Source organism: Eschrichtius robustus, chromosome 5 (assembly GCF_028021215.1).
Source record: "Eschrichtius robustus isolate mEscRob2 chromosome 5, mEscRob2.pri, whole genome shotgun sequence".
Classification (NCBI taxonomy): Eukaryota; Metazoa; Chordata; class Mammalia; order Artiodactyla; family Eschrichtiidae; genus Eschrichtius; species Eschrichtius robustus.
The window spans coordinates 43,816,435-43,843,721 of record NC_090828.1 but is presented as its reverse complement, the minus strand read 5'-3'; the positions used below and the strand labels follow the sequence as shown (position 1 = coordinate 43,843,721).

Sequence of the window (27,287 nt, the reverse complement as noted above, 5' to 3'; positions counted from 1 at the left end):
AAGCATAATGCTTGACTGTTGCTGGTTACACTTGATTTTTAAATTTTAAGTGGCTGGTCTAGTAACTTGGTTCATGAATTATGAATCAGTTTATCATTGCCAGTTAAACTAGTATCTAGAAATCTAGATAATTACGTGGTGTACTTTTGATTTATTGTTCTTCATTATTTCATGTTTGCACCCTTTTATAGGTTGTGTGCTATTTTGTTCTCAATTAGAATGAAATGTGTGTATATTTTAAATTTAATCTCCATGTATCTTTTACTTGTGTGCATTTTTTTTTTCCCCTGTATACCTATATTTTTAATTGCCTTTCTATTTTTTCAGTGTTTTCCAGAAGGCACAGACATGGTTGGTATATTAGACTTCTATTTCCAGGTAATTTATTTTAACTATATGAATTATGTACATAAATGGGTGTGTCACATTTTGCAGAATATAGATGTCTGTGAAATCTTGGCTCTAGGCCGAGAGAAAATACATTACCCATTGACTTTCGGAAAAATGTCCTTGTTAAAGGCAATCTCGTGTCTGTATCTCCTAAAAAGTGATGTCTCAGAATGTAACAGGGAAATGTTTTTTTCTATAAAACCATTATATTTAAGAAGTGTGAAAAATAATGTACAGCTTCAGCAATTGGCTTCTCTTTATTATAAACCAAGCTCTGTTTTCTTAGTTTTAAAATTTTGTTTGAAGGAGTTACTTGTTTCTTTATCAGAAGGTTCATATCAACATTCTAAAATGGCATTTTCTCAGTTTGTTTAGTTCATTTCTACAATGTCACATAATGGATTTTCTAATAAGTTAGAGTAGCTTTCCATATTCATGGGGGAGGGGGCCATTTACACAGTCTTCTGTAGTATATAACTCAATTTAAGATAGCCTTCCTGGACATCCCTCTCTTTCCCCCATATTTTCAGTTCAATTCCTTCTTACAGATTTAATGCCATTGGTGCTTCTGATGAGTTTGTAATGTGAAGCTACATAATAATAAATTAATTATTGTTAATTTCTGTTTTACCTTACATTGCCTGCCTTTACTTTTTAAGGTAACCTTTTAGTAATCGTAAAGAATATATAAGGAAAGTTGATAACGAGTAGATTTTGATGGAAGTCCAGGTCAGAGTTTGTCACCTGCCCATTGTGAAGAACTATGAATTGGGAATCCAGACTATCAATAGAAAATCAGTCTAACCTGGCTGCGTTTTAGCCATGTGACTTAGTTCCAATTACTGAACCCTGGTTTCATTATCTGTAGCATATGCTTTGACCTAACTTCCTGCATTACATTGGACAAGTACATGAGATGTATGTGAAATTCCTTTGAAACTATAAAATGTTATATGAAATACAGTGTCATATTTACTTTTTATCCAGTGTCCCTTATTTTTTCCCTAGCCTATATGGATTTCTTCCACATGTTAAAGTTTCTTTTCCTTTGGTACACGTATTTAACTTTGGCTATCATAGCTTAGGTGCTACTAATCTACTGTGAAATTTCTATACTTCAGGGCAAAAATCAAGAGACAGCCGTAGAAAACTTACTTGCTCTCTTGGAGAAGGGCTGCATCTAACTGAACATCTGTCAGGCTACCAGGAGAGTACTCTTAAATTGCGATTTGTCAAATTGGAAGTGTATCACCTTATGACAAACAAAATTTCCATTAATACTAATTATAAAGTAGGAATTGGTCATTGGAGTTTAAATCTTACTTCTTTTCGAAAACCTTTCATAATTAAATCACCTGTACTATAAGTCTTTGCTATGTGGGTCCATATAATAAGTAGATTCTGTAGTTTTGAAGAAATAGAGAAGGGGTTTTAACATAAATAGGCAAAAGTGGAAGTCAGTCAAAAAGTGGCTTCTAATCAGTTTTCAAATTCACTGCAGTTAGTTAGTTTCCTTATTGCTATTTCTAAACCCCTTTGTGCCTCTTAAAGATCTTGGTATGAGAAAGGAAAATTATAAGTTGAGAACTGTCATGTCTTTTTCTTCCTACTTCCTACCTTCTCCTTCTCTTCCACTTTCCTCTCAGTTTTGGTTGCTGTTAGTGAAAAGTAAAATAGAGCATTTATTTATTGTTTTAGTTTTATGGGTAAATTTGGGTTTGGTGTGGTAAACTATTTCCATTATTTTGATTATATTGAAATGCAAAAATTTCACCCTACAGTGTACCTGGACTTTGCTTTTTTCAGTCATTATAGTATATCTAGCACCCATAGTCAATAGCAAATAACTGTTTGAATGTTAATAAATGGTTTAAAATGTAACATTTTGGTTTTAGGCACACAGAGCGTGCAGGCTAGAACTGTCTTAGCTTTTTTTCCTTTAGTCCTTTGCATGTTGCCGTATGGGGATGCTGAGCTTTGTTACAGGCAAGATGTCAGTAATTTTTTTCTTAAAGTAGCAGTTTCTCATGTAGATGCTAACTATCATAATAGTGATGTATGTTGCTTTGTTTTAAAAATAGATCACGGCTCTTTTTTCCCTGTTGAGTTAAAAATAATTATGTTTGTGTATCCTACAGAAAGCATTAATATTTAAGCAAGTTTGAATATCACATGAGGCAATTACAAATCTTAGTGCTTAGGAGCTGGCTTTGCCTATCTTAGGTCTGCCATTAAAAGACTGAATAACTGGGCAAATTAGGATAAACCTTAAAGGGGCTAGAACATTGTTCACATTTAAGTCTTTCTATGTCATCAAGTTATCCCTTTGGAAGAAATATTTCAGATCTGTATGAAATACCAGATGACACAGATTATCTTAGAGGTCAACTGTACTACTAAAAATAATGTGAGCCTAAATTTTCAGAATTTAGTTTTTTCTTCCTTTTAGCTATGCTCCATTGAAGTAACTTGTGAATCAGCTAGTGTGATGGCGGCAACACTGGCTAATGGTGGCTTCTGCCCAATTACTGGTGAAAGAGTACTGAGTCCTGAAGCAGTTCGAAATACTCTCAGTTTGATGCATTCCTGTGGCATGTATGATTTCTCGGGGCAGTTTGCTTTCCATGTAAGTAATTGTTTAATCTTAATTTCTCTGGCAGGAAACTAGTCTGGACTAGTTCTTTTAAAAATACAGTTTGAACTTTGCTTCTAGAGCTGTACATTAATTTTTGAGAGAGAGGCTTGTTTTCAAGGTTAATTTGTTACAGAATTGGTAAGAAATAGAGTTAAGCAGTCTACGACATGTTCTTAAGAACTTGAAGTTTAATTTATAGAACCTTATCACTTTTATTTTTAAGGCATTTCACTGTACAGGCTTAGTACAGACTTTACTTTTAGTTGCTAATGTTTAATATTATGGTGATTACGTACCTCAGGAATTCTTTAAGTTCAGAAGGAGTGCATAACTGTGATGTTTAACATCTTTGGTTACAGCCATAGGTGTTTTAAAGGACTTAAAGTATATTAAAGTTAAAACTTAACAAAAATATACTCCTTTAAGCTCTGTTGTGCATTTGCCACTTGTGAAATGTTATAGACTTTTCTTGTTTCATTCTATGTCTAGTCATAATGCCCTAAAAATTTATTTTGAAAATTTTAAAAATAGAAAAATAGATGCATTTAAAGTTAGAGAAAGACAAATATCATATGATATCACTTATGTGTGGAATCTAAAAGAAAAATGATACAAATGAAATTATATACAGAACAGAAATAGATCCACAGACATAGAAAACAAACTTATGGTTACCAAAGGGGAAGGGGGTGAGGCATAAATTAGGAGTTTGGGATTAACATATACACACTACTATATTTAAAATAGATAACAGGACCTACTGTATAGCACAGGGAACTCTACTCAATATTTTGTAATAACATATAAGGGAAAAGAATTAAAAAAAAAAAAAATATATATATATATATATATATATATATATATATATATATATATATATATATAAAACTGAATCACTTTGCTGTATACCTGAAACTGACACAACATTGTAAATTAACTATACTTCAATAAAAATAAATAAATAAATAGTTTCCCGTCACTCAACTTCAGTAATTATCAATACATGACCAATCTTGTTTCATCTATACTACACCTACTTCCCCCACCCTTTTCATAGTTCAGTATGGAATTCTAAATGACAAGGGCTCTAAAAAATACACAGCACCATTGTTATGTATAAAAATCTGAAAAGAATTTTAATCTTTAATATCATCAAAATATTTAGTCAATAATGGAAAAGAATATGAAAAAGAATATATGTATAATTGAATCACTTTGCTGTACAGCAGAAAATAACACAATGTTGTAAATCAACTGTACTTCAATAAAATAAATTTTAAAAAATATTTAGTCAATATTCAGATTATCTGGATTATCTTAATTATTATTTTACAATTTATTTCACTTGGGTTACAAATAAGGGCCATACATTGTGGTTGGTTGTGCCTCTATTATTATTTTTTAAATCTTTAGTCTCCCCCTTAACCTCTTTTTTCTTGTTATTTTTGGTTGAAAAAACTAGGTCATTTTTTCCTGTACAGTTTCTTAGAGTTTTGATTTTGCTTATTACGTCCCTTCCTTTGTCCCTGGTATTCCCTGTAAATTGGTAGGTCCCATTCAGGTGATTATTTTGTTTTGTTACTTTTGTGCAAGATTACTTCTAGCAAGAGGTCTGAATGGTTAGTAAGCCATTAATGAACACTGCCCTGATGACATTAATTTTGTCTTTTATCATAATTGTTGTCAAATTTTACATAATGTAAGCTTAAATGTTTTGAAGAGCATTAATTTGAATTAGTACCATCTTACCTCTATTCTTTAGAATTTCTCTGCCAGTATACCATAGAGAATCTTCTAAGAAGAGATAATTTCTCATTGTTTTAGTCATAAAATATTTTTTGAAAATCACTTCATACTTTAAAGCAATACATGTTTATTATAAAACAATGAGAAAATATAGTCAAAAAGAATAAAATAAGAATGTGCGTAGCCCCACAACTTAGATGTAATCTACTTTAATTCCTTAGAGTATATCTTTCAAATTTTTTCCTATATTTAAATATATCCCAACTGTTTTATAACTCTTTTCATTTACTATATTATAAACATGTTGATAAATACATATCTACAACATTTTTAATGTTGGAATTCTATATGGATATATATACCATAATATTTTAACCAGTTCCCTTATTGCTGGACATGACTTCTCTTATTTTAAAATGTTAACATGAATGTCCATTTTTTTTTCAAATTATTTTCAGGTTGGTCTTCCTGCAAAATCTGGAGTTGCTGGGGGCATTCTTTTAGTTGTCCCCAATGTCATGGGCATGATGTGCTGGTCTCCTCCCCTGGACAAGATGGGCAACAGTGTTAAGGGAATTCACTTCTGTCACGTAAGCATATTTTCTTAATGAAAATAATGATCATATAAGTTGAGCCATCTGATGATTCTACTTTTTTTGCTCATTTTCAGAGCTTATTGATTGTTGGCACTCTCACTGCCAGTCTGTCAGTTACTCAGTAGCCATGGACATGTTCATAAAGGAGCTTTAAATTGCCTCTACCACACAGCTCCCATATAATCATCCTCACTAATTACAAATTACATTTGTTTGATGCTCGTATTTTAATTTTCATGGTTATAATTAGTTTTCAGTTTCCAAAGCTCAGCAAAAGATATTAAACTTGGAGAAGTCATTTAAATCCCAACATAAATGAAAGATTATTATAGTTTACACTGTCATCTTTAATTTGCATGGTTGAATATCTTTATCCGTAAACTACCTTTAAAAATCTTTTTTTTTTTTTTTTTGGAGGACATAAGTACTGCAATTTAAAATTATTACTACTCTTAACCAGTTCAGTATTTTATGTTGTTACCCAAGTCTTGCTAATATTTTATCTTCTGGTTTTATTTACATTTACTACTTCCTATAGTCTGCACTAAGTATAAGTTTTTCTGCAGACTTTCTCAATTAAAATTCCAATTTATTTTTCAGTTTTACATATTTTACAAAAACTAGAGAGTGACATTGGATTCCTTACAGATTAAAATAGATTATAACCATAATATTTCTTTATATTTTTGTGCAGCTTTATAGTTATTTGATAGAAAAATTATTTCATGTGGCCTATTATTATAATGCCCATTTTACAGGAGACGGCAGTTAAACAATTTGAGTGGCTGAGCCCTAGGGTCAGGCTAGTAAGCAGTGTTTTCAAAATCTGTAATCCACATCTTCTTATTCTGATTTCAGTTCTCTTCTTGACGCATCATGCTGCTTTATTAACATGCAATGGTCCTTTCCATGAGATAGTAGTTAAGTTGGACAGTATTAGTGTAATTTATTAAAATATGAAAAAACAATAGCCAATGACTAGCCAGTTTCTTATACCTGTTTTGTTTAATTACAGGATCTTGTTTCTCTGTGTAATTTCCATAACTATGATAATTTGAGACACTTTGCAAAAAAACTTGATCCTCGAAGAGAAGGTGGTGATCAAAGGGTAAGCAAAATTCTTAGATTATTATGTAATTTTTTTTGAGAGAGAAAATGAACTTCACCAGTTTAAGTAAAACTTAGTTTAGTTTGTTAGTGGCCTCATATCTTTACTAATAACAAATGAGTGTAAAAAAATTGTTGACATCATCATCCTGGACCAATAGTACATAGATATTAAATATTACTGTTTTATTTAAATTGGAACTGGTTAGCCTAGGAGCAGGAGTTGGGTTTCTCCCTTCCCCCATTTTTCTGCTATTTTAAGCAATATTTTAAAAAATTGATTCTGTTAAAAGAAGACAAATTGGAAAGTGCTACATGTTGTAAAGAGAAAGTCTGTTTTTACTCTTAATATTTGTCAGTTATACTCTTAAATTGAAGTTTATTTTGATGTGGATGGATATGTAAATGGGAAAGGATTATAGTATTAGTGAGAGACCTGACAAAGCTTCATAGTAAGTTTTATAGGTCACCATAGATTAAGTATTTTTCTGTAGAAATGCAATATTTAATGCAATATTCCTGACACTGTTATTTTAAGGTAATATTTGTTTATTATCAGTGTGTTTGGCTTCATATTTTTGCACATATATACTCCTTTTTAAAGGAGTCAGGGCTCACACTCCAGGAACAAGATTTTTTTTGTCTTTGTTGTTGTTCACTGCACTAAAGGACTTGTTTTGAATTTAAATTTCTTTGCATCCCAAATGGAAAATGTTTAGAGTAAAATTACCTAACTAGACTTGAAGCTAATATGTATGAAGCACTTATAAGTAGAAAAAAATTTTAACACATACTAAGTAAATTTTCCTATCGTTAGTTCCAATCAAAGTAACTTCTAATAATATATGAGAATTATGCAAAGCCGACAGAATAGAAACTTCCATGGGCATCAACATGAGTAACATGGAGCAAAACATCAGATGGTGGTGGGTGAAAATGTTAACAGATTTTAATAACATTCATTGAAAAATACCGTTTTATAGCTTGGACCTTTCTTCACTCAAGTGCACTAATAAATTATGTATGTTGCTTGAACAACTAGCATTCCTTTGGACCATTGGACTATGAAAGTCTCCAACAAGAACTTGCTTTAAAAGAGACAGTATGGAAAAAAGTGTCACCTGAGTCAAATGAGGACATCTCTACAACTGTAGTATATAGAATGGAAAGTCTGGGAGAGAAAAGCTAAAGAAATGGGTTCTAGTTTCAGAATGTTCTTCATTTAACCTTTCAAACATCTTTAGTTTTCTGGCATACTATATTTATTTGAGTTTTTTGTGTTCTCAACCTTGGGTGCTGGAGCCATAAAGCTTTTTTCTCTTTTAATCTTTGTGTAAAGTTAATAGATTAAAAAGTGGATTTGTCAGTCTTTTAAAAAGTATTTATAAGTAAATAAAGCAAATTTGCTTTATTTTTAAAAAATGAAAGGAAAAATTTCTTAAAAATTTTTCTTGGTGTAATTAAAATTTTAACTATATATGCAGTCAGATAATCCCATTTTAAAATAGTAACAGAAATTTGTAATTTCTTGGTTCTGAAACCCACACACTGAACTCATAAATTTCAACCATTTTGTTTTTTCTTTTCCAGTTTTAAAGCTGACATGATGTCTCTAGTAGCAATAGAAAGTATTTCTGTGCTAAATACAAAAATAAAAAGACTTAATAATAAGTTCCAAATTATTTAATATAGCAGTAGATTATAAAATTAGCTGAAGATATTATGCTATTTTTAGTAATAGATTGGCTTTAACTTTTTTTTTTTGGCTTTAAAGTTTTAAAAATTTATTTAAAATTTTATCAAACACTTTAAAATGTCTTTGCTTTTTCACTTTGCAACTCCTTTGTTCTGTCAGAATTGTCATGTACAGGAGTGTCTTATGTTATTAAAGCATTCCAGCCAAAGAATTTCAGATGTAATATGACATGTTTCATTGTTAAAAAGCTATAATGGTTACTCAGAAGGAGCAACAGGGAGTGTCTTCAAGTGAAATGTTTACCTGAACAATTTTATTTTCGTAATATCCACGTAACTTTTTCCATGTTATATTTAAGTATGAATGGTGAATCTTGGTTTTTAGCTTTTAATAATTTCACAAATGCTAATGAATCTTTTATGATAAATTATAATAACATCTCATAAAGTTTGTTTTATTTGAATTCTTTTAGAGTATTTAGGAAATGAATTCAGTCTGAAGGTAGTTAGTATGCTACTAAAATGCCTGAATCCTTTTGTTCGGTTATATAAATGCAATATTGAGAATCAAAACTTGTTTTTAAGAAAAGGACTATAGGTTCTACACAACCTAATTTCAAATAATTCACAATGTTTAAAGTCAGTCTTGGCAAAGTGATTGTAAAACTGTGTAGGACCTATTCACACTTCTTCCTTCCTCTATATACCTCTCTGGTTCTCCCCGCAGTTCCCCCACAGCTTCAAGATTTTGGAGGGCAGGGGTGAGGTCAGAAGGAGAAGTTGATAGGTTCTTAGTATCATGACATACATGTGGTAGGGTAAAGTCTATAAAAGTAATTGTAGTGTAGCAAAAAGTTTTTTCCTGGATGATTTAGATGCTAGTGCAAATACAGATATAGAAAGTCTTGATTATATGAGTTTGGGAACTATGATATTAGGAAAAGAAGTTCCTTTCCAAACTTGGTCAAAAGTCTTTTGGCCTAACTGAAGTTATTAAACATATATTTAAATAATTACACGTTAGGTTTTAGAGGATATTACCAAGGATTTTATGGCTAATTCAATGTTCCTCTGATGTACAGATGCATATCCTAACTGGATGCTTCTGGTTTGGCCATTTACATGAGAATGGTGTGTCTGAAGGCCTTAACCTCTGCTATACCTTTGAACAGTGTCATTCAAATTAGTTTCACAGAGCTGTTGTGCTTTGGGGAACTGAATGTCTTAATTTATAGTTTGCAAAACAGGCTTTATTTTTTTCGGCCCCTGTGCTCTAATTGTTACATTTTACTATTTCATTTGGAGGTAGGTTTTACTTTATAAAATGGAAACTTAATGTTTCATATTGTGTCCATATTTGTATAGATTTCAAAATTATGTTAATTTGTGCCACTTATTATGTTGGTAAGGCTTAAATACACACTTACCAATGGAGTAGCGTTACCTAAGTTACTTCGTTTATAGAATCTTGTTACGGATGAGCATCCAGAAATTTTTGTAGGAAGGTATAAATGGAAGAAGAGGGAAGATATTGTGAACAGGCCCCCAAACTTTATTTAAAAAAAAAAAAAAAAAAAAAAGGAAAACCTTTGCTGGATTTAAAGACATTATTTTGATTCTTTCAGTATTTTAAATATCTTTTCAAATAAAGTTCATGAAAAGTACCCAGTATTGTTGGATTTAATGTTTTATGCCATTACCGATTCTTGATATTCAAGCATTTTGAAGTTAGCATATTTGGTTTTTTTTTCCATCGTTAACATTTCATTTGAAATGCATATCCTTTCTGAAATACTTTATTTTTAGCATAAATGTTGTGCATTTTATCTTAGTGTTTGGATTAAATCATTTGTGTTATTTAGCTTTCTTTTATTTGCTTTGTATATTAATGTACCTTTTATTTTCCAGTATGCCTACTTTTTGTATTGTACAATAAATTTATTTTAAGCTGATTTTATTGTTTTTTTTTTAATGAAAGCAACTTCAGCATTTTAAGTACAATAGTTGGAATTTTAACTTAAAAAGTCATCCTTTATGAAGATATTATTAAAATGCTTTATATTTTTAGTTAATTCTGAGGCTGCTGTGAAGAGGAAGTATAGAAATACTCAAGGGCTTCATTTGATACTTTTTTTTCTTTTTTTTAATAAAGATCTTTACAACATGCAACAGCTATCAGTTTTTGTTTTTTGTTTTTTTTAATTAATTAATTTATTTATTTATTTTTGGCTATGTTGGGTCTTCGTTTCTGTGCGAGGGCTTTCTCCAGTTGCGGCAAGCGGGGGCCACTCTTCATCGCGGTGCGCGGGCCTCTCACCATCGCGCCTCTCTTGTTGCGGAGCACAGGCTCCAGACGCGCGGGCTCAGCAGTCGTGGCTCACGGGCCTAGTTGCTCCGCGGCATGTGGGATCTTCCCAGACCAGGGCTCGAACCCGTGCCCCCTGCATTAGCAGGCAGACTCTCAACCACTGCGCCGCCAGGGAAGCCCGATACTTTTTTTTTTTTAAGGCAGTATAGCGTTGATGGGTTTTTTTTTTTTTTGCGGGGAGGATGTTTTTCTATTGGTTGTACTAGAAGTATTTGAATAAAGACTTTTCTCCCAATTTTTTTTGTTGTTTTTCCCTTTGACAACTTAAAAAAAAAAAAACCCAAAAACCCACTACCCCATTTGCAGGTTCTTTCTGCTTTCTGAGGAAGAATATCCGTGATTCACTATGTAATTGTTGTTTTACCTGTTGTCCAGAGTAGGAATAACATGTTGCTAAAATCAAATGAAGAGTATTATTGCTTTAGAATAGAACTGTCAGTCCTGGTAGAATGTATATTGAGTAGAATAACTGTAATATTGAAATTCACCCTAACTACTTTTTAAGGAATTTAACTTTCAGAAGGAACTTAGTATATTTCCACAGCATGATCCAAATTATAATGAGGTTACATGCATTGTAGGTCAAATACAGTACTTTAAATTCTTGTTTGATGAAATCGTCCATTCATATCCAGAGAAGACATCCCAAATATATTGTAGAAGTTTTTAAAACTGTTTGAAGGGGAAATACTGTTGTTTACAGGAATTTGTATTTATCTGTGGGAATTTTTCATAAAGTTCTTTTGGGATTAGTAAATAGGCAGTTCCATTGTCATGGTATATTCAATATGTAAGTTTGTGATCACTTGCTATTAAAGATACATTTGGGGTTGTTTTTGTTGTTGATGTTGTTAATCCATTTGAAACAGAGAGGTAACTCAGCTTGATCTGACAGTGTAGTTTCATAGGCATGTATATATGTGGAAAGAACCACTGATATAGACTGATATTGTCAGTCTGTATCCTGATAATTTATATACAATGTATGTGTTTGTGTGTATATCTAGTAGATGTCTATCTATCTTTATATTTATCTATGTCCATTATCCATAGCCTAAAAATCAGCAACAATTATTTTTCATAGTATGTCACGTATAAATGGTTCATCGATCTATTCCAGGTTTTGTCGTAAGAGAACTTGGAACATTTTTGCTGCCCCAGAATTTATAAAATATAACATATTTTACTTGTTCAATTTACCTTTAAAGATTTGTGGTTTCAGTTTTGCTCCCATTCACTACTAGCACTGTCAGAGTAGGATAATGATACTGGAGAACTCCACAAAAGAGAAAGCAGGAACATCAGATTTCATGTGGAAGCTGACTTTAAAGTAGTGTCCAAAATTATTATATTGAAGGATTGTATTCAACTTAAAATAATGTACTTCTTAGTTTGAAGAGTTTACTTTATGGAATAGTTTTATTCTAAAAATAGTGCACAATTTTTAGTTTTAAGAGTCTTTGCTATTCATTTGTAAAAATTTGTTTTTTCTCCATGATGGTCTTGAAAATGCTAGAATGCTTTTTTTTTTTTTAAAGTAACATGCTTTCTGTTCAGTTCCTTCTTTACCATTTTATATTAAATATAATATTAAAACCAGATGTTGGAGATGGGGCTTGTTATGATTCATCATGGCCCATCCCTCAGATTTTTACGCACATTTATTCAGGTTACTTTAGTCCATTCACTGTCATGGAGTAGTTCAAGGCCAAAATTATACATGAACATACATTAAAAGTATATCAAGTTCAACCACTTTTATTTCAGATTGTAACACAGTTAAAACATTTGTTTTCTACACTGTTTAGAAATGGAAGGAATTTAACTGGACTAGGAGAGATTCTTTTTTTCCTCTTCTCCCTCTTTCTGATCCAGTAGTAGTTTATTAATGTGAATACCATACAATGCACATTGAAGAAATTTAGAAATTACACTGTCTTAGTCTGGACTTTTTGCTTTTAAAACTACTATAAGGTCATCTAGGGCAAAAATCTATCCAATATAAAACAGAGCTGGCAAAACTTGACTTTTTTTAGAGTACTTAACTACTTAAGTAGTAATAGAAAAGGTACTTTTTTTAAAAAAAAATTGTTAAATAGACTGATCATAAATCTTTATTTAATGAACTGATTTTATTGTGGTTTTAAAACATTCCTTTCTAAGTTTATATTGTGAGCATACGAAAGGAAGGAAATTTATTTTAAGGTTGACTTAGTTAACCTTACCTGTTTTGTAGATTGTAGATCTGTTAGTAATTTTAATAAGTTGTAGCTATAGAGATTTTTAAGATATGTAAAATGTGTAAAACCAGCACTGATCAGAACTTTTATAATGGCTTCCTGATCCATTAACCTTTAATTAAAATGAATAGGCTACTAATTAGCACTTATCACATTGTTTTTCTGGTGGTGTCCGTGGTATTTTTGGCATAAATTACAAAGCACTTCTTATCGGGAACTGTTATGTTTTGGTTAAATAAAAAAGTGAACAAGTGATGATCCTTGATTCCAAGTGCTTTGATGAACTCTGTAAGCAGTCCAGTATGGAGGCTCATAGAAAAGAGTAATGAAATGACAAATTCTGGCCGTTGATCTCATAACACTGTTGTTATTATTATTAGACTTCTAACTCTAAATTTCATCTACTAATTCGAAAATATTTTAGTTAAAATCTCAGTGGTAGAGAACAATTTGGTATACTTTAAGCCAAATTTTAATGTCTGAGGACCTGATTTTTCTGGATATAGTATTATAAAAAATAATGATTTTTATTTCATCAAGTATTTACCTTGCTGAAATGTTTTCAGTCCTAATGTATCAGATGATTAAAATTATCTATTTGGAGGGCTTAGCTTTTAAAAGGAAAAATTCTTACCTGAGACAGTTTTAAATGTCTGTTTCATATTATATTTCTGGTGATTTTTGATTATATAATGAAAATCTCTTTGGCCTAGCAATTCCACTTGGAACCCTTAGTTATAATTTTAATTCATATCCTGTAAACAGTTGAAGAATTTGTTTTATTTTTAAAACATAGTTCATGCTTTCTAGATCTTTGATGTTCTTTCATTTACCGTAATCTTGTAATTTATTAGAATCACATGGTTGAGCTGGAAAGTAATCTTAAAGATTATCTGGTGCAAACTCCCATTCCTCCCAACCCTCTTTTCCAGGTAGCACCTTGCTTTCTCAATTAACGTATTTACTTTTATTTTCTCTTTTTTGATGGGGTTAGTTTATTTTATGTTTTTTGGGACAGTTATTTGTTGGTTGTTTATTTTTATTGAGAAGCATAATTAGCAGTACTGGTGAATACGACTGTAAGTTATTTGGCAAACTGATTGTCCCATCAGTGTTTATTAAAACTACTTAATTGTATTTTTCTAGTATATAGTTATATGCCAAGTTTATAAAGACTAGTAAAGTTAGAAGTGAATGTCACAATTATACAGTAGTTCTAAAAATAAAACATTACCCCAGAACCTTTGAAAGAAAGTAAAGAGTAGCAGAAATGTGACTCTAAAAATAGGTGTTGCACCACTGGCTTTTTAAATTAAATTCCTTTGGGATTAGGCTAAATATATAAGTAAAAAGATTTTAAGTAACCAAAGGTTATTGGCGTTCTAAACCAATGTTTTCTGGAAAAAAAAAAAAAATTTTTTTTTTTTTTCTTTTCAGGTTAGCTTTTCCCAGCACGTTGTTTTTATTTTAGATGTTTGGATCTTTGAGTGGCTTCAGAATAAGGCTCTGTATTTGTCTATTACTCTGTTGTGTGTCTTGTCCTTAGCATCCATCTTTTTCGTAGTTCTGGGATTTTTATTTTTTATTCATAAAGTAAATATATTGCTGTTCTTGAAATGCATTAATTTTTAAGAGACTTAGTTGACTTAAATGTTAAAACTTAAATATTATTACTCTTTAAAAAAAGTACAAGTTTCTTCTCAAAATTTAAACTTGCCTAGGAAGCTCTTCTCCCCCCAAGTTTGTATAGGTGAGAACCTGAACTTTTAAATGACTGGCTCTTGTTCAAATAAGCTCTGCTTGCTTTCACCTTATATCTATTAAAATTAGAATGATGCTGAAATATTAGCATCAGTTATGCAAATATAACTGTTCATGTTTGGGCCATTCCATTGTAAGATCCAAATTAAAATCATGATCTTCAGCCTCTTGTTAAACTTTTCCTTAGCTTAGAATTTTTAGTTTTCATTATTTTGTGTATGCCTTTCACGAATCATCGCTAAGGATCGTTACAGTTCGTCCTTTGAGGGGATAACATAAAACTTAAGTCTTGTTTCCATTTAAAAGAGATTAATGATGTGATATAAATTATTTATTGAACTCAATCCAAGGTCTATTTTTTGTTCTTTCTCATAGTCCCTCAAAATTAAAGATCCTAATTGAAAAACTCAAAATCTGTTAATCTTGAGTATACTTTCTTTTTCATCCTTTCCTATCATAATTAATTATTGGCTGAAAATGAGGTAACTTTAAAAATTATATCAAAGTTGCTCATAAAATGGGTTTTCATTTTCAAATCTTCATAGTGCTGATATGTTCATTTCCAAATCTTTTAATGTTGTTGACATTTGCCACTCTACTTTTATTTAAAAAAATTTTTTTTAATCCATAAGTGTTAAAGTGTAAACTTTTTTTCAATATGATATAGCTTATTGTTGGTAACTTATTTTACAATCAACTTTGAATACATGCATCTGTGGGTCCAGGTCTATGCACAAGATTTATAACTTAAAGAAATGAACTAAATAATATTGTTTCTACTTTGAACTGAAATGAATAAATGTTATATTTTCTGCAAAATGGAACTTCATTGACATCACATCCTTTAAAGTTGCAGGACAAGTGATTTTGTTAAAATTCTTGTGGTGACTAATACTATTAATCCTCTTTAATCATACCAATAAAATATTTCTGCCTTAATGTTTCCTCTTTTTACCCGAAAGAGAAACTTTAGAGAATGGTTTTCGGGAGGAGGGAAGTGGAGCTGAACTTTCTATTACCTGTTTGTGAAGTGTTTCAACTAAAATATGCTGTTAAAACAGTCATTGTATGACATTTTTTCTTTTTCACCTAAAGGAGAAACAAAGGAGAAAAAACTAATTGCTGTGTTTTTAGCCAAGTAATAAAAACTGGAGAAGCTTTAATTTTTATTTTGTCTCTGTTGTGCAATTTTATTTTACATCCACCATATATGTCTGCCACAGAACCATCACTGTTGTTTATTTGGTATCCCTTACATGTTGGGCTTGTCATGTAATGATCTACTTAGTGGCATGTTAGTACACTTACCTTGTACATATGGGGCTTTTGGATAGAGAGCTGCTGCTGTTTGCATATTGTGTTTCACAGTTTTTGCTTTTTGCGAAAGTTCTTATTCATTGCCGTGGCGAGATTTAGAATTTTGCGTTAGTTAAGAATTTGGGATCTTCTGCAGAAGTTTTTAATAGATTGAAACTTTTGGTGTACCTAGTATTTTTTGGATTTACATAGCATCAATGAGTGCTGGCAGCTGGGCATAGGATCTGAGTGGGTAGCCTGATGTGATGTACTGTGGGCATGAATTTCTGAGTTTTGTTTTGCCTTTCTTTTCATTTTTCTATTTACACACACACACACACACACACACACACACACACACACAGTGTTCAGGCAGTATGTTAGGTGTTGGAGATGCTGCTCTAAGAGGCAAGGTTCCTCCCCCTGTGATGGTTACAATCTGTAGAAACAGGGAGGCTGCCTCAATTCTCTAACTCTAGGATTGATGGGGCTGAGTTTTCTGTGCCATATACCAGCAAGCACATTAAATAACACTGGCATCTAAACATCCTTGGGACTCCTAGATAAAATTTCAATTTCATCAATTGTATGTTTGGCTCACTTAATTCCACTCAGCTAGAGGTTCAGAAATATGCCATTCTTTAGTATTATATTGGCACAAATTTGTTACCCTGTGCCAACTCAATACGGTAAATCAGTGAGTTCCTTTTTTTCATTTCTTATCTAGAAAACTTTAGAATATAAAGCTTGAAAAAAATGCCAGGTGTTTGATAACTGACTAAGCAATCCCTGGAAGGTTGAAGGGATAAAATGAAGGGTGGTAACCAAAAAGTCTTTAAATATGTACCAAGAGAAAAAATAATAGCCAACATTTTTATGTCACTGTCAGCTTTTCTTCAGTAAGTAACAATAATAGACACTGACTTGTCTGTAAATGTACATAATGCCAAATGAGTTTGACCTAAAGTTGTAAGGCTCAAGTCTAACATTGATAGATAAAGGAAATTTTGTACAGTGACTCAATCTACCACTGATTTTTCACTATAATTCTAAAAATCTCAAAGAAATATTTCCAATTTGGTAAGTTAATAAAATTCACCCTTCAAATCCTGACATTTATTTAAAGTACAATTATCTGTTCACCCACTCCTACCAAATAGATGACTAAATATAAGCCTAAGAGTCTATAAACACATGAATTTTTTTTTTTTAAGCTCACTTTAAAACCATCTCATTAAGCTTCTTGTTGACTGTAAATCTTCAGCAGAAAGGAGAAAAGAGAAAGGACTGGTTCAGACTGAAGTAATAATGTGCCACCCTCCTGATTAGAAAACTACAATTAGCTGTCTTCATGAAGTATTTGCTGGCTGCTGGACCAAATGCACAAAAACAAACAGGTTTTACAGGACTTGGGGCCAAATCCAGTGACCGTGTTGTAATTTATTTTGCCCTAGACAACTTCCTTTGTAGAGATGCAAGGAAAAGGGAGGAAGGAAGTACTACTAGAGAAGTTAAAAAGTGTTTTACAAATAATGTGCAAAATAGGTGCAAAAGTTTATTCATTTGTTCATTTGCCTTTATGCAGCAATTTGGAGCACCTACTACAAGACAGGAACTACTCTATGTTCTGGGCAAGATCACATGAGACATGATCTCATAGACCATAAATACCAGGAGTCAATACAGAAAATAACAGCCTAGATAAGTAACTACATAAGATAATTTCAAATAGTGTTATATCTACAAAAAAATGAACTTATGTCACTGTTCTATCTTAATAATTTTGAAATCTCAAACTTTGTTAAGCAGGCACCCCCAAAAAAGGCTAACTTAGGTACTTCAGTCTGTATCATTGCATAGTTAATTGTTGAACCAAGAAAAAGCCTTCTTTAGCTGGATTCTTGGAGTTAATGGCCACCTGGGCCACTTGACAGAATATTGTTTATCTTTTTGGAATGTTAAAATTACAAATATTTTTAAGTATAGGAAACAATAAAGAACTTCTTTAAGAATTGATACTGGTGATAATAGCCCGTTTGCAAAGTTTCTGCCTGATTCTGAGTAGGCTCTTCAATGCTCTAGAAGTCGGTTTGGGGGCTCTTCACCCATTTTCCCCACCCTCCACTCCCACCTCTTACAGCCACCAATCTGTCCTCTGTATCTATGAGCTTGTTTTTCTGTTTTTAGATTCCAAATATGAGAGAGATCATATAGTATTTGTCTTTCTCTGTGTGCCTTACTTCATGTAGTACAATGCCCTTGAAGTCCATCCATGTTGTCTTAAATGGCAAGATTTGTTCTTTTTTATGGCTCAGTAATATTCCTGTGTGTGTGTCTCACAACTTTTTATCTGCTCATCCATTGATGGACACTTTGTTTCTGTATGTTGACTATTATAAATCATGCTGCAGTGAAAATGGAAGTGCATATATCTTTTCAAGTTAGTGTGTTCATTTTCTTCAATAAATGCCCAGAAATGGAATTGCTGGATCATATGGTAGTTCTATTTTTAATTTTTTGAGTAACCTCCGTACTGTTTTCCATAGTGGCTGCACCAATTTACATTCCCACCAACAGTGTACAAGGGTTCCCTTTTCTCTGCATCCTCGCCAACACCTGTTGTTTCTAGTCTTTTTGATAATAACCATTCTAACAGGTTGTGATATCTCACTGTGGTTTTGATTTGCATTTCCCCGATAATGATGTAGAGCATATTTTCATGTACCTGTTGGCCGTCTGAATGTCTTTGGAAAAATATCTATTTAGATCTCATTCTTTAATTGGACTATTTTTTGTGTTGCTGAGTTGTATGAATTCTTTACATATTTTGGACATTAGCCCCTTATCAGACATATGATTTGCAAATATTTTCTCCCATTAAGTAGGTTGCCTTTTCATTTTGTTGATGGTTTCCTTTGCTGTGTAGAAGCTTTTTAGTTTGATATAGTCCTGCTTGTTTATTTTTGCTTTTGCTTTTGGTGTCAGATTCAAAAATATCATCACAAGACCTGTGTCAAGGAGCTTACTGGTTATGTTTTTTCTAGGAGTTTTATGATTTTATGTCTTAGGTTCAAGTTTTTAAATCCATTTTTAGTTAATTTTTGTGTATGGTGTATGATAGTGGTCCAGTGTCATTCTTTTGCATGTGGCTGTCCAGTTTCCCCAACACTGTTTATTGAAGAGACTGTCCTTTCTCCATTGTATATTTTTGGTTCCTTTGTTGTAAATTAATTGACCATATATATTTGGGTTTATATCTGGGTTCTATTCTGGTCCATTGATCTCTGTATCTGTTTCTATGCCAATACCATCTGTTTTAATTACTGTAGCTTTCTATTATGATTTGACATCAGGGAGTGTGATGCCTCCAGCTTTGTTTTTCTTTCTCAAGATTGCTGTGGTTATTTGGGGTCTTTTGTGGTTCTGTACAAATTTTAGATTTTTTTTCTATTTCTGTGAAAAATACCATTGTAATTTTTATAGGGATTGCATTGAATCTGTATATTAATTTGGGCAGTATGGACATTTTAACAGTATTCCAGTTCATGAACGCAGAATATTTTTTTGTTTATTTGTGTTGTCTGCAGTTTCTTTCATTAATGCCTTGTAGTTTTCAATGCAGGTCTTTCACCTCCTTGGTTAAAGTTGTTCCTAGGTGTTTTATTCTTTTTGATGCAATTGCAAATGAGATTGTTTTCTTAATTTCTCTTTTTTGATAGTTTGTTATTAGTGTATAGAAATGCAGCAGACTTTTGTGTATTGATTTTGTATCCTACAACTTCACTGAATTTGGTTATTCTAACAGTTTTTTGATGGAGCCTTTAAATTTCTATATATAATATCATATCATCTGCAAATAGTGACAGTTTTACTTTTTCCTTTCCAATTTGGATTTCTTTTATTTCTTTTTCTTGTCTTGATTGCTTTATCTAGGACTTCCAATACTATGTTGAATAAAAATGGTGAGTGGGCATCCTTATATTGTTCCTGATCTTAGAAGAAAAGCTTACAGCTTTTCACTGTTGAGTGTGGTGTTAGCTGTGGACTTGTCACATATGGTCTTTATTATGTTGAGGTACATTCCCTCTATGCCCACTTTGTTGAGAGTTTTTATCCTAAATGGATGTTGAATTTTGTCAAATGCTTTTTCTGCATCTGTTGAGATGATCTTATGATTTTTATCCTTCATTTTGTTAATTTGGTGGAACACATTTACTGATTTGTGGATGTTGAACCATCCTTGCATCCCTGCAATAAATCCTACTTGATCATGGTGTATGATCCTTTTAATGAATTGCTGAATTTGCTTTGCTAATATTTTGTTGAGGACTTTTGCATCTATGTTCATCAGGAATACTGACGTGTAATTTTCTTTTTTTGTGATATCTGTCCGGTTTTGGTATCAGGGTGATGGTGGCCTTGTAAAATGAGTTTGGAAGAGTTCCCTCCTCTTCCAGATTCAGAAGATGCATTTTTCAGTCCTTTTGTTTGTCTCCTCTAAATGTCTATTAGCTAAACTCAATTTATTAAAACCTTTATAAATCCTTACTTTTCACAGAACTCAAAGCTAGGGGTTTTCATTAATCCTATTTATGTATAAAAGTTCTGTGATCTGGAACTTTATTACCAAAAATGAATGTATCTTTGTTCACATCTGCACTTTTTATTTTTAATTTATTTATTTATTTTTATTTTTGACTGTGTTGGGTCTTTGTTGCTGCACACAGGCTTTCTCTAGTTGAGGCAAGCAGGGGCTACTCTTCTTTCCGGTGCGTTGGCTTCTCATTGTTGTGGCTTCTCTTGTTGCAGAGCATGGGCTCTAGGCACGCAGGCTTCAGTAGTTGTGGCATGCGGGCTCAGTAGTTGTGGCTTGCGGGCTCTAGAGTGCAGGCTCAGTAGTTGTGGCACACGGGCTTAGTTGCTCTGCAGCATGTGGGATCTTCCCAGGCCAGGGTTCGAACCCGTGTCCCCTGCATTGGCAGGCGGATTCTTAACCACTGCGCCACCAGGGAAGCCCCTGCACTTGTTTTTAGTATAAATCTTTTTTGGAAACCAACAAAACTAGAATGATTCAGTGATGAAAAGTGAAATAATGAAATATTCTATCCTCATTTAGAGACATTTACAGTTGTCCTATACATTTGATTTTTAGTTTAATGACTGTTAAATATAAGCAAAAATCACAAAAATATGCCATGTATACTAGACTATGAGGAAACAATTCTGCTATTAAAGTGTATTTAAAAAATAACTTCTGCCTTTCCCAATGCCTATATTCTGGTGGTGAGTGGTAAATGTACATATTTTCCATCTGTTCTCCTTTCTTCCAGAATTGCTTTTATAATAATGTAGTACGGTACAAAAGTGGTCAGGTAGTCCATTTTTTCTGTGAAGTTGCTTTCCCACTTATGTAGCTGTAAGAAAGTGGCTAAGACTCTTCTGATCTCTAGGTTTCCTCTTCAATATTGTTAGTCCCTGTTTTACTTAGTTACCAAACAATTTTTCATCTCTTCTATATACCAAGAATTTTGTTTTCCTCTTGTGTGTGTTTTCTCCTCTTCTGTTGCTATGTGTAGGTCCCCCACCAATGTCCAAAATTAGATCCTTTTGTATAAATTAATACATATAACCTTTAAAATTATTTTTCTTTCTTTCTATTAAGAACCAGTTATCTCTCAGTATTTATTAGTTTTTGTTTAAACAGCACGTAACAGAATTAATTCAAGATATTTCGCTAATTTAATTTGGCAGAGGGTCAGATTTTATATAAACTAACCTTAGCATTATCTTGTTCATTATTCATTCATGAATTAGTTCTTCATTCAACTAGTGTTTATTTATTTATTGCCTATTATGTGCTAGAAACTGCAGAGTGCTTAATGTTTGCAGTGGTTAATGAGACAAGTATGATCCAGCTCCTGGTGTTTGCAATCTAGAGGGGGTTGCAGATATTGAATAAATCATTACTAAAATAATTAAAAGGTGATAAGTAATGTGTTCATACTGATACATGTAGATCTATCTAGTTCATTTTAACTGCTATAAAGGAGGTGAAATGATATATACCATATGACACTTTTTATATACCCATAACAGACTTTTTGAGACAAATACACAACGTAGTTAAAGTATAAGAACATGCACTCCAGTCTTCAGTAAAGCTTACCTCTGGGAGGAAAGGGAGTGGATGCAGGGGAAATAGTTAGCTGTATCTTTAATATTTTATATCTTTAAAAAATACTAATCAAATATGATGGTAATAAATGAAAGGAAAAGTACAGAGGAGAGTGCTAAGAGAGGGTATAACACGAAGACCTCATTTTACCTGGATGAAGAGGTATGGTTTTCCATGAAAGGTGATAGTTAAATTTAGAATGAGAGGAAGGGCAGAGTAGGATTAATAGAATAGTCTGGTTTTAAAGGCTCCAGGACAGGAAGGAGTTTATTACATTTCAGAAGGTGAAAGAAAGCAAATGTGAGGCAAGGTGAACAGAGATTGGCCCTGGATGAGTCTTAGAGATAAGATCACATTATGTAAGGGTAGGCCTTCTCATATTTTAATGTGCATCTGAATTGTTAGTGTCCTAATTTTAAAATGGAGATTCCTAAAGCCCAACCCCAAAGACTGATTTTAAAATCTGCATTTTTAATAAGCATCCCAGGTGTTTCTGCTCCAGGTACTTCTCTGAACACAGTTTGGCAAACATTTATGTAGGGTTTTATATGCCATATTAAGAGTTCTGGACTATTCAAAGTGCAGTTGGAAACTTGAAGACTTTTACGAAGAGGAATGACATGATTTGGTCTTTAAACACTGCTCTGTGAGAACAGATTAGAGGGAGACAAAAGTTGAAGTTCTGGGCCCGAAATGAGATGTGGTAGTGGCTTAGAATAAGGTATTAGAGGTGGAAAAAGTGGATAGATATATGTTTGAGAGATGAAATTGTCAGCGCTTGTTGATAGTATTTGGTGGGTGAAAAAGAATGAGATACCAAGTTGACTACCATGTTTTTAGTAGGAACAAAAGGGCAGTTTCCTCCTGCAAACTTTGGAAGTACAGAAACAAATTAATTTTGGTTGTAACAATTAGGGATCTGTTTGACTATAGATATCAGGAGGTTGATCAACAGTGGTTTAGACAAATGGGGTTATTTTTCTAATATAACAAGTCTGGGGGTAGATAATCCAGGACTAGTGCCATCAGTAAGGTATGCTTTCTGCTCTGACCAACCTTAGTGTGTGGATGTTAGACTTCATGCCTGCCACCTTATAGTTGCCAGATAGGTGTTTCACTTTTGGCCTCACTTGTATGGTCAAAGTAGAAGAAAGAGTGACACCTAAATCAGGTAAAAGAAGTTTCCCAGACACCCATCTGACACTCACTGGCCAGACTAGATGTAAGGGAATCTAGGGAACTATTTTTTAATTGGGCTTATTGCTACCCCTAATAAATAGAAATTCTATTAGTCCATACTAACAGGGTAGGAAATGGATAATGGGTAGGCAATTAGCAGTGTGTGAAAGCTAACGTCTTTTTGGCATGTCTGTATTTGTGAGATATCCAAGTAGTGATGTTGAGTAAGTGTCACATACAGGCCTAGAATTTAGGAGGTTGGTCCAAGCTGGAGATAGAATTGTGTGAGTGGTCAGAATGGAAGAGCAGATTCAGAGCTGTGGGGAGGTATGTGAGATTGCTCCAGGAGACAGTGTGAAATGAGAAGGAACCCTAAGGAACTTCCATTTTGAAAGTAAGATAGAGTGGTAGGGCTCCATTTGGGAAAAGAGGGCAGAGAAGAGAAAATCCAGCATAGTGTAGTATCAGAAGTCAAAGAAAGAGAGTATTTTAAGAATTTTTGAGCAGTCATCTGTACCAAAGCAGATAAGTGTTAAGTAAGATGAGGAGTGTCCATTTACATGATGTCCTTCCTAATTTTCTTTCTTTTGGTGTTACAATGTCTTTTTATTTAATAAATGATAATAGTAGACGGTAGGATTGTTTTTATTGTTTGCACTCAGAAAATACAATATTGGTAGCCCATATTGGTAACTTCCTCCCCACCTTCTAAGAATATTTTATTGGCTTTGAGATTTAAAGGTCAGAGAACTATTGGGAGTAGAGCAGGTTTGGCAGCTGATAGAAAAGTAAAGAAGGAAAGCTTGAAGTAGGTACAAAAGAGAAGAAAAGGCCAATAAAGTGAGATCCCTGGAAAGAGATGGAGTTCTCAGCACAGTGGAAGATTAGGTTTGGTGGAAGGAAGAGCATCTCCTCCAATAAAGTAGGTCATTTAGAGGCAAGCAGGCAGGTAGGTAGATTTGCAGATATGGTAGGAGGAGGTTGAGACAGTTTCTGTCCACTGGTTTCCATTTTCCTGAAGAATATGAAAGAAGGCTTTCTGCTAAGAATGAGTTGTGGGGTTGGAGTGAGGCTGTGAGGTTTCAGAGCATAGAGAAGATAGGAAATGTTTGTTCTTGGAGAGTGGGAGAGAGAGCTGAGGGAAACATGGTGACATTGTTAGAATACTATTGAGGTTGGTAACCACAGATTTATAGTCCTGGCAATCTGTTCTGTTGTACCTCCCACTCCCACCCCACCCTGTATGCTATGGATGTATCCCAAATTTGGGTTTAGGAACTGCAGAAGATCAGGCAAGGGGTTTTAGAGCATTTACCAGAAATTGATTTTAACAGTAGGCTTTCGAATGTACTTTAGACCCTTGCTACATAGAAGGCATGCTTTTAGGGTCTTTTAGACTTAGAAGGTCTTTTTTCCTTTTAGAAGCTGGTTCTACTTAAAGAATTTTCAACTAATATAGATTACACTAACAAGATGAATTTTGGGTATAATTTTGTCATGTCCATCCTCCTTGCTTCACAGAATAAAGTATTACTGGTAAGAATTATAAATGTTTAAATATAGATAGGTGTAAGCAGTCTCATGATAAGGCCTAATTATGTATATATAAAATGTTATGTTGCTTTATTTTATTTTTTATTTTTTTAAAATATGTTTTTCTGTTGTTTAATTCTTCCATTGTTGTGTTTTATTATTTTATTTTATTTTTTTGGCTGTGCCGCACAGCATGTGGGATCCTAGTTCCCTAACCAGGGATCGAACCCATGCCCCCTGCAGTGGAAGCGCACATTCTTAACCACTGGACCGCCAGGGGATTCCCTGTTGCTTTATTTTTGAGGGTCTTAAAAACATCCTATTCTCCAGCAGCTTCTTGTATTATATGCGTGAGGAATATGTTCGCATAACTTGAATAGTAATCAAATAAGAACGTCTGTGAAGGCGTTTTGAAAAGTACATAGCACTAGAGAAACATATCGTTAATGTACCTGTTCTCTGTGTGTTGTCCATAAAGCACACATGTTGGAGTTTTCACAATAGAACTGTGAAATGAACATTAAAGAATGCAGAGACTTAAGTATGGCTCTCTGGAGACCGATGAAAATGAGGGATTTTTTTTTTTCCTAAAAGCAATTAGTAAGGATGTATTGTGGTTGGAATAACTGTAGAGTAGTCATGTACATGTGCCTTGCTTTGTTGTGGTAGCAGTATTCAGGGCATGCAAAGGAGAGTCAGGTCCTTTAAATTGAAATAATTCTGTCTCTATTGGTGCCAAAACTTTGTTTCTCATCAGAAAGAGAACCCTATCTCTTTCAGGGAACTTGTTTGTATTTCCTTATTTTTAATTTATACCACATAGTATAGCATCTTGTAATTCCAGTGGCCCTGATCTTGATTTTTTTTAAAGTAGTATGTACAAGCATTTGGTGACCAATTGTTTTTCCTGTCTTCTTACTCTTTGCTTTTAGTTTCTTTGACTCTTTGGAGTTTTGTGTACTTGTCTTTTTCGTTAATAATAATTGTAAATAAGCATGACACTTGATCGTGCCAGAAGTGTGGCACCTTGTTTTCTATTTGAACACTAATGAATGTTAACTAATCGTCATAGAGTTTTATAAATATTTACTTGCATAAGAGAGGAAGAGAACCAGGAAGATAGTGAATATAAATAAAACTTTGATAGTTGTCAGTGCAGTACAAATACTCTTAGGTCTGCCACATGGAAAAGGCACTTTTGTTCTTCAAAGGAATAGCTGCCTTTGCCCTGCTCATTTCTATTTTTCTCCTGTTTGCTGCTTGCTTCTTAATTAGAGTGCTGTTTGTCAGCCCACACAAAGATATGTTGTTAGCTACTTTTATACTCGGATATAAAAGGAGGGTTGCTTATGAGCCCATTGGTATCTTTAGACCATTCATTGGCATTTACCAGAATAATATGAGCCACTGAGATAAGAAGTTTATTTGCTGCCAATGCTGTAGCAGTCATACTTGCTCTATTCACATTAACCCAAAACTCGTATTTCATTTTCAGAGACTTAAAGAATGAAGATACTTTCTTTTTTTCCTTTTTGGTATTGATATGCTGAATTGAATGATTTGTTTTGTTCCCTTATTTTCTCTTCAATTAAAAAAAGCACCTCAATAGAAAATTAGTATCTCTGATTTCCCTATAAATTGTTTCTTAGATGCTATTTTCTGATTTTCTATCACAACATATTTTAGTCTTGGTACCATATTGGTGAGGAAATCTCATCTCAGGTTTTGTTAGGAATCTCTTGGCCCAGTGGATAATGAGTAGAGGTTGAAAGAACACAGACCCTGGCGTCAGACAGACTGCGCCTGAGCCCTCGTTCTGCCACTTACCAGCACTATTACCTTGCTCAAGTTCCTTTGAATAATAACAGGGACAACAACACTTAAAGCACTTAGTTCAGTCCAGGGAGAGTAGGTGCTATATATTAGCTATTTTGTTGTAAAAAATATATAATCCTAATTATTTTGTCTTCATGGGTTGTTAGATTTCTTTGATATAATTGTGACTTCTTAGTTTAAGAGTAAGTAAATTTATTACAAATTAATCTACTCATTGAGAAATTTTGAAAATGGTATGCTTAAGAGAGTTTATCACTTAGCTGACGGAGAGCAAAATGCAGTGTTTGGAGCTGCCATTTTGAGGTTGTATTTTGTAAGTGAAATTTCTATACTTTCTTTTTAGAGTAAAATTTACTGTTTGATTTATTCTTCTCTACTAAAATTATAGTATGAGAACCTCCTGCATTTGTGTAGAAATTTGGAAATGTGGTCATGAAATTGCTGAACTGTTATTCCTATAAAGGATTTTCTCTAATCCTCTGATCATGTCAGTTGGATTAGTTCTGTCTATATATAGCAAGAGTCATCCCTCGGTATCCTTGGAGATTGGTTCCAGGATTCCTCCTTATACCACCACAGATATTAAAATCCGAGGATGCTTACAGTCAGCCCTCTGTATTCACATATGCGGAACCCACGGATATGGAAGGCCAACTATATATTAATAATTGTGTCTGAATAAGTCATTGGAAAGCTTAGGAACATGTGGCCTCATACTCAGACTGTCTAA

General features: G+C 33.2%; 1 protein-coding gene across 5 annotated transcripts in view; it reads left to right on the top strand.

Annotated features, from left to right (window-relative positions):
• The window catches only part of GLS (glutaminase), an 84,575-nt gene that overhangs the window by 43,229 nt on the left and 14,059 nt on the right, over positions 1-27,287 (top strand). For 3 of the 5 annotated variants that reach the window (XM_068544765.1, XM_068544770.1, XM_068544769.1), the window contains 4 exons: positions 328-378; positions 2,840-3,016; positions 5,230-5,361; positions 6,383-6,475. In XM_068544765.1, coding sequence (XP_068400866.1) covers positions 328-378; positions 2,840-3,016; positions 5,230-5,361; positions 6,383-6,475 — 453 coding nt within the window. Of the gene's footprint in view, positions 1-327; positions 379-2,839; positions 3,017-5,229; positions 5,362-6,382; positions 6,476-7,457; positions 9,834-27,287 lie in introns of those variants that run through there. The other 2 variants (XM_068544767.1, XM_068544768.1) reach the window with 2 other exon arrangements.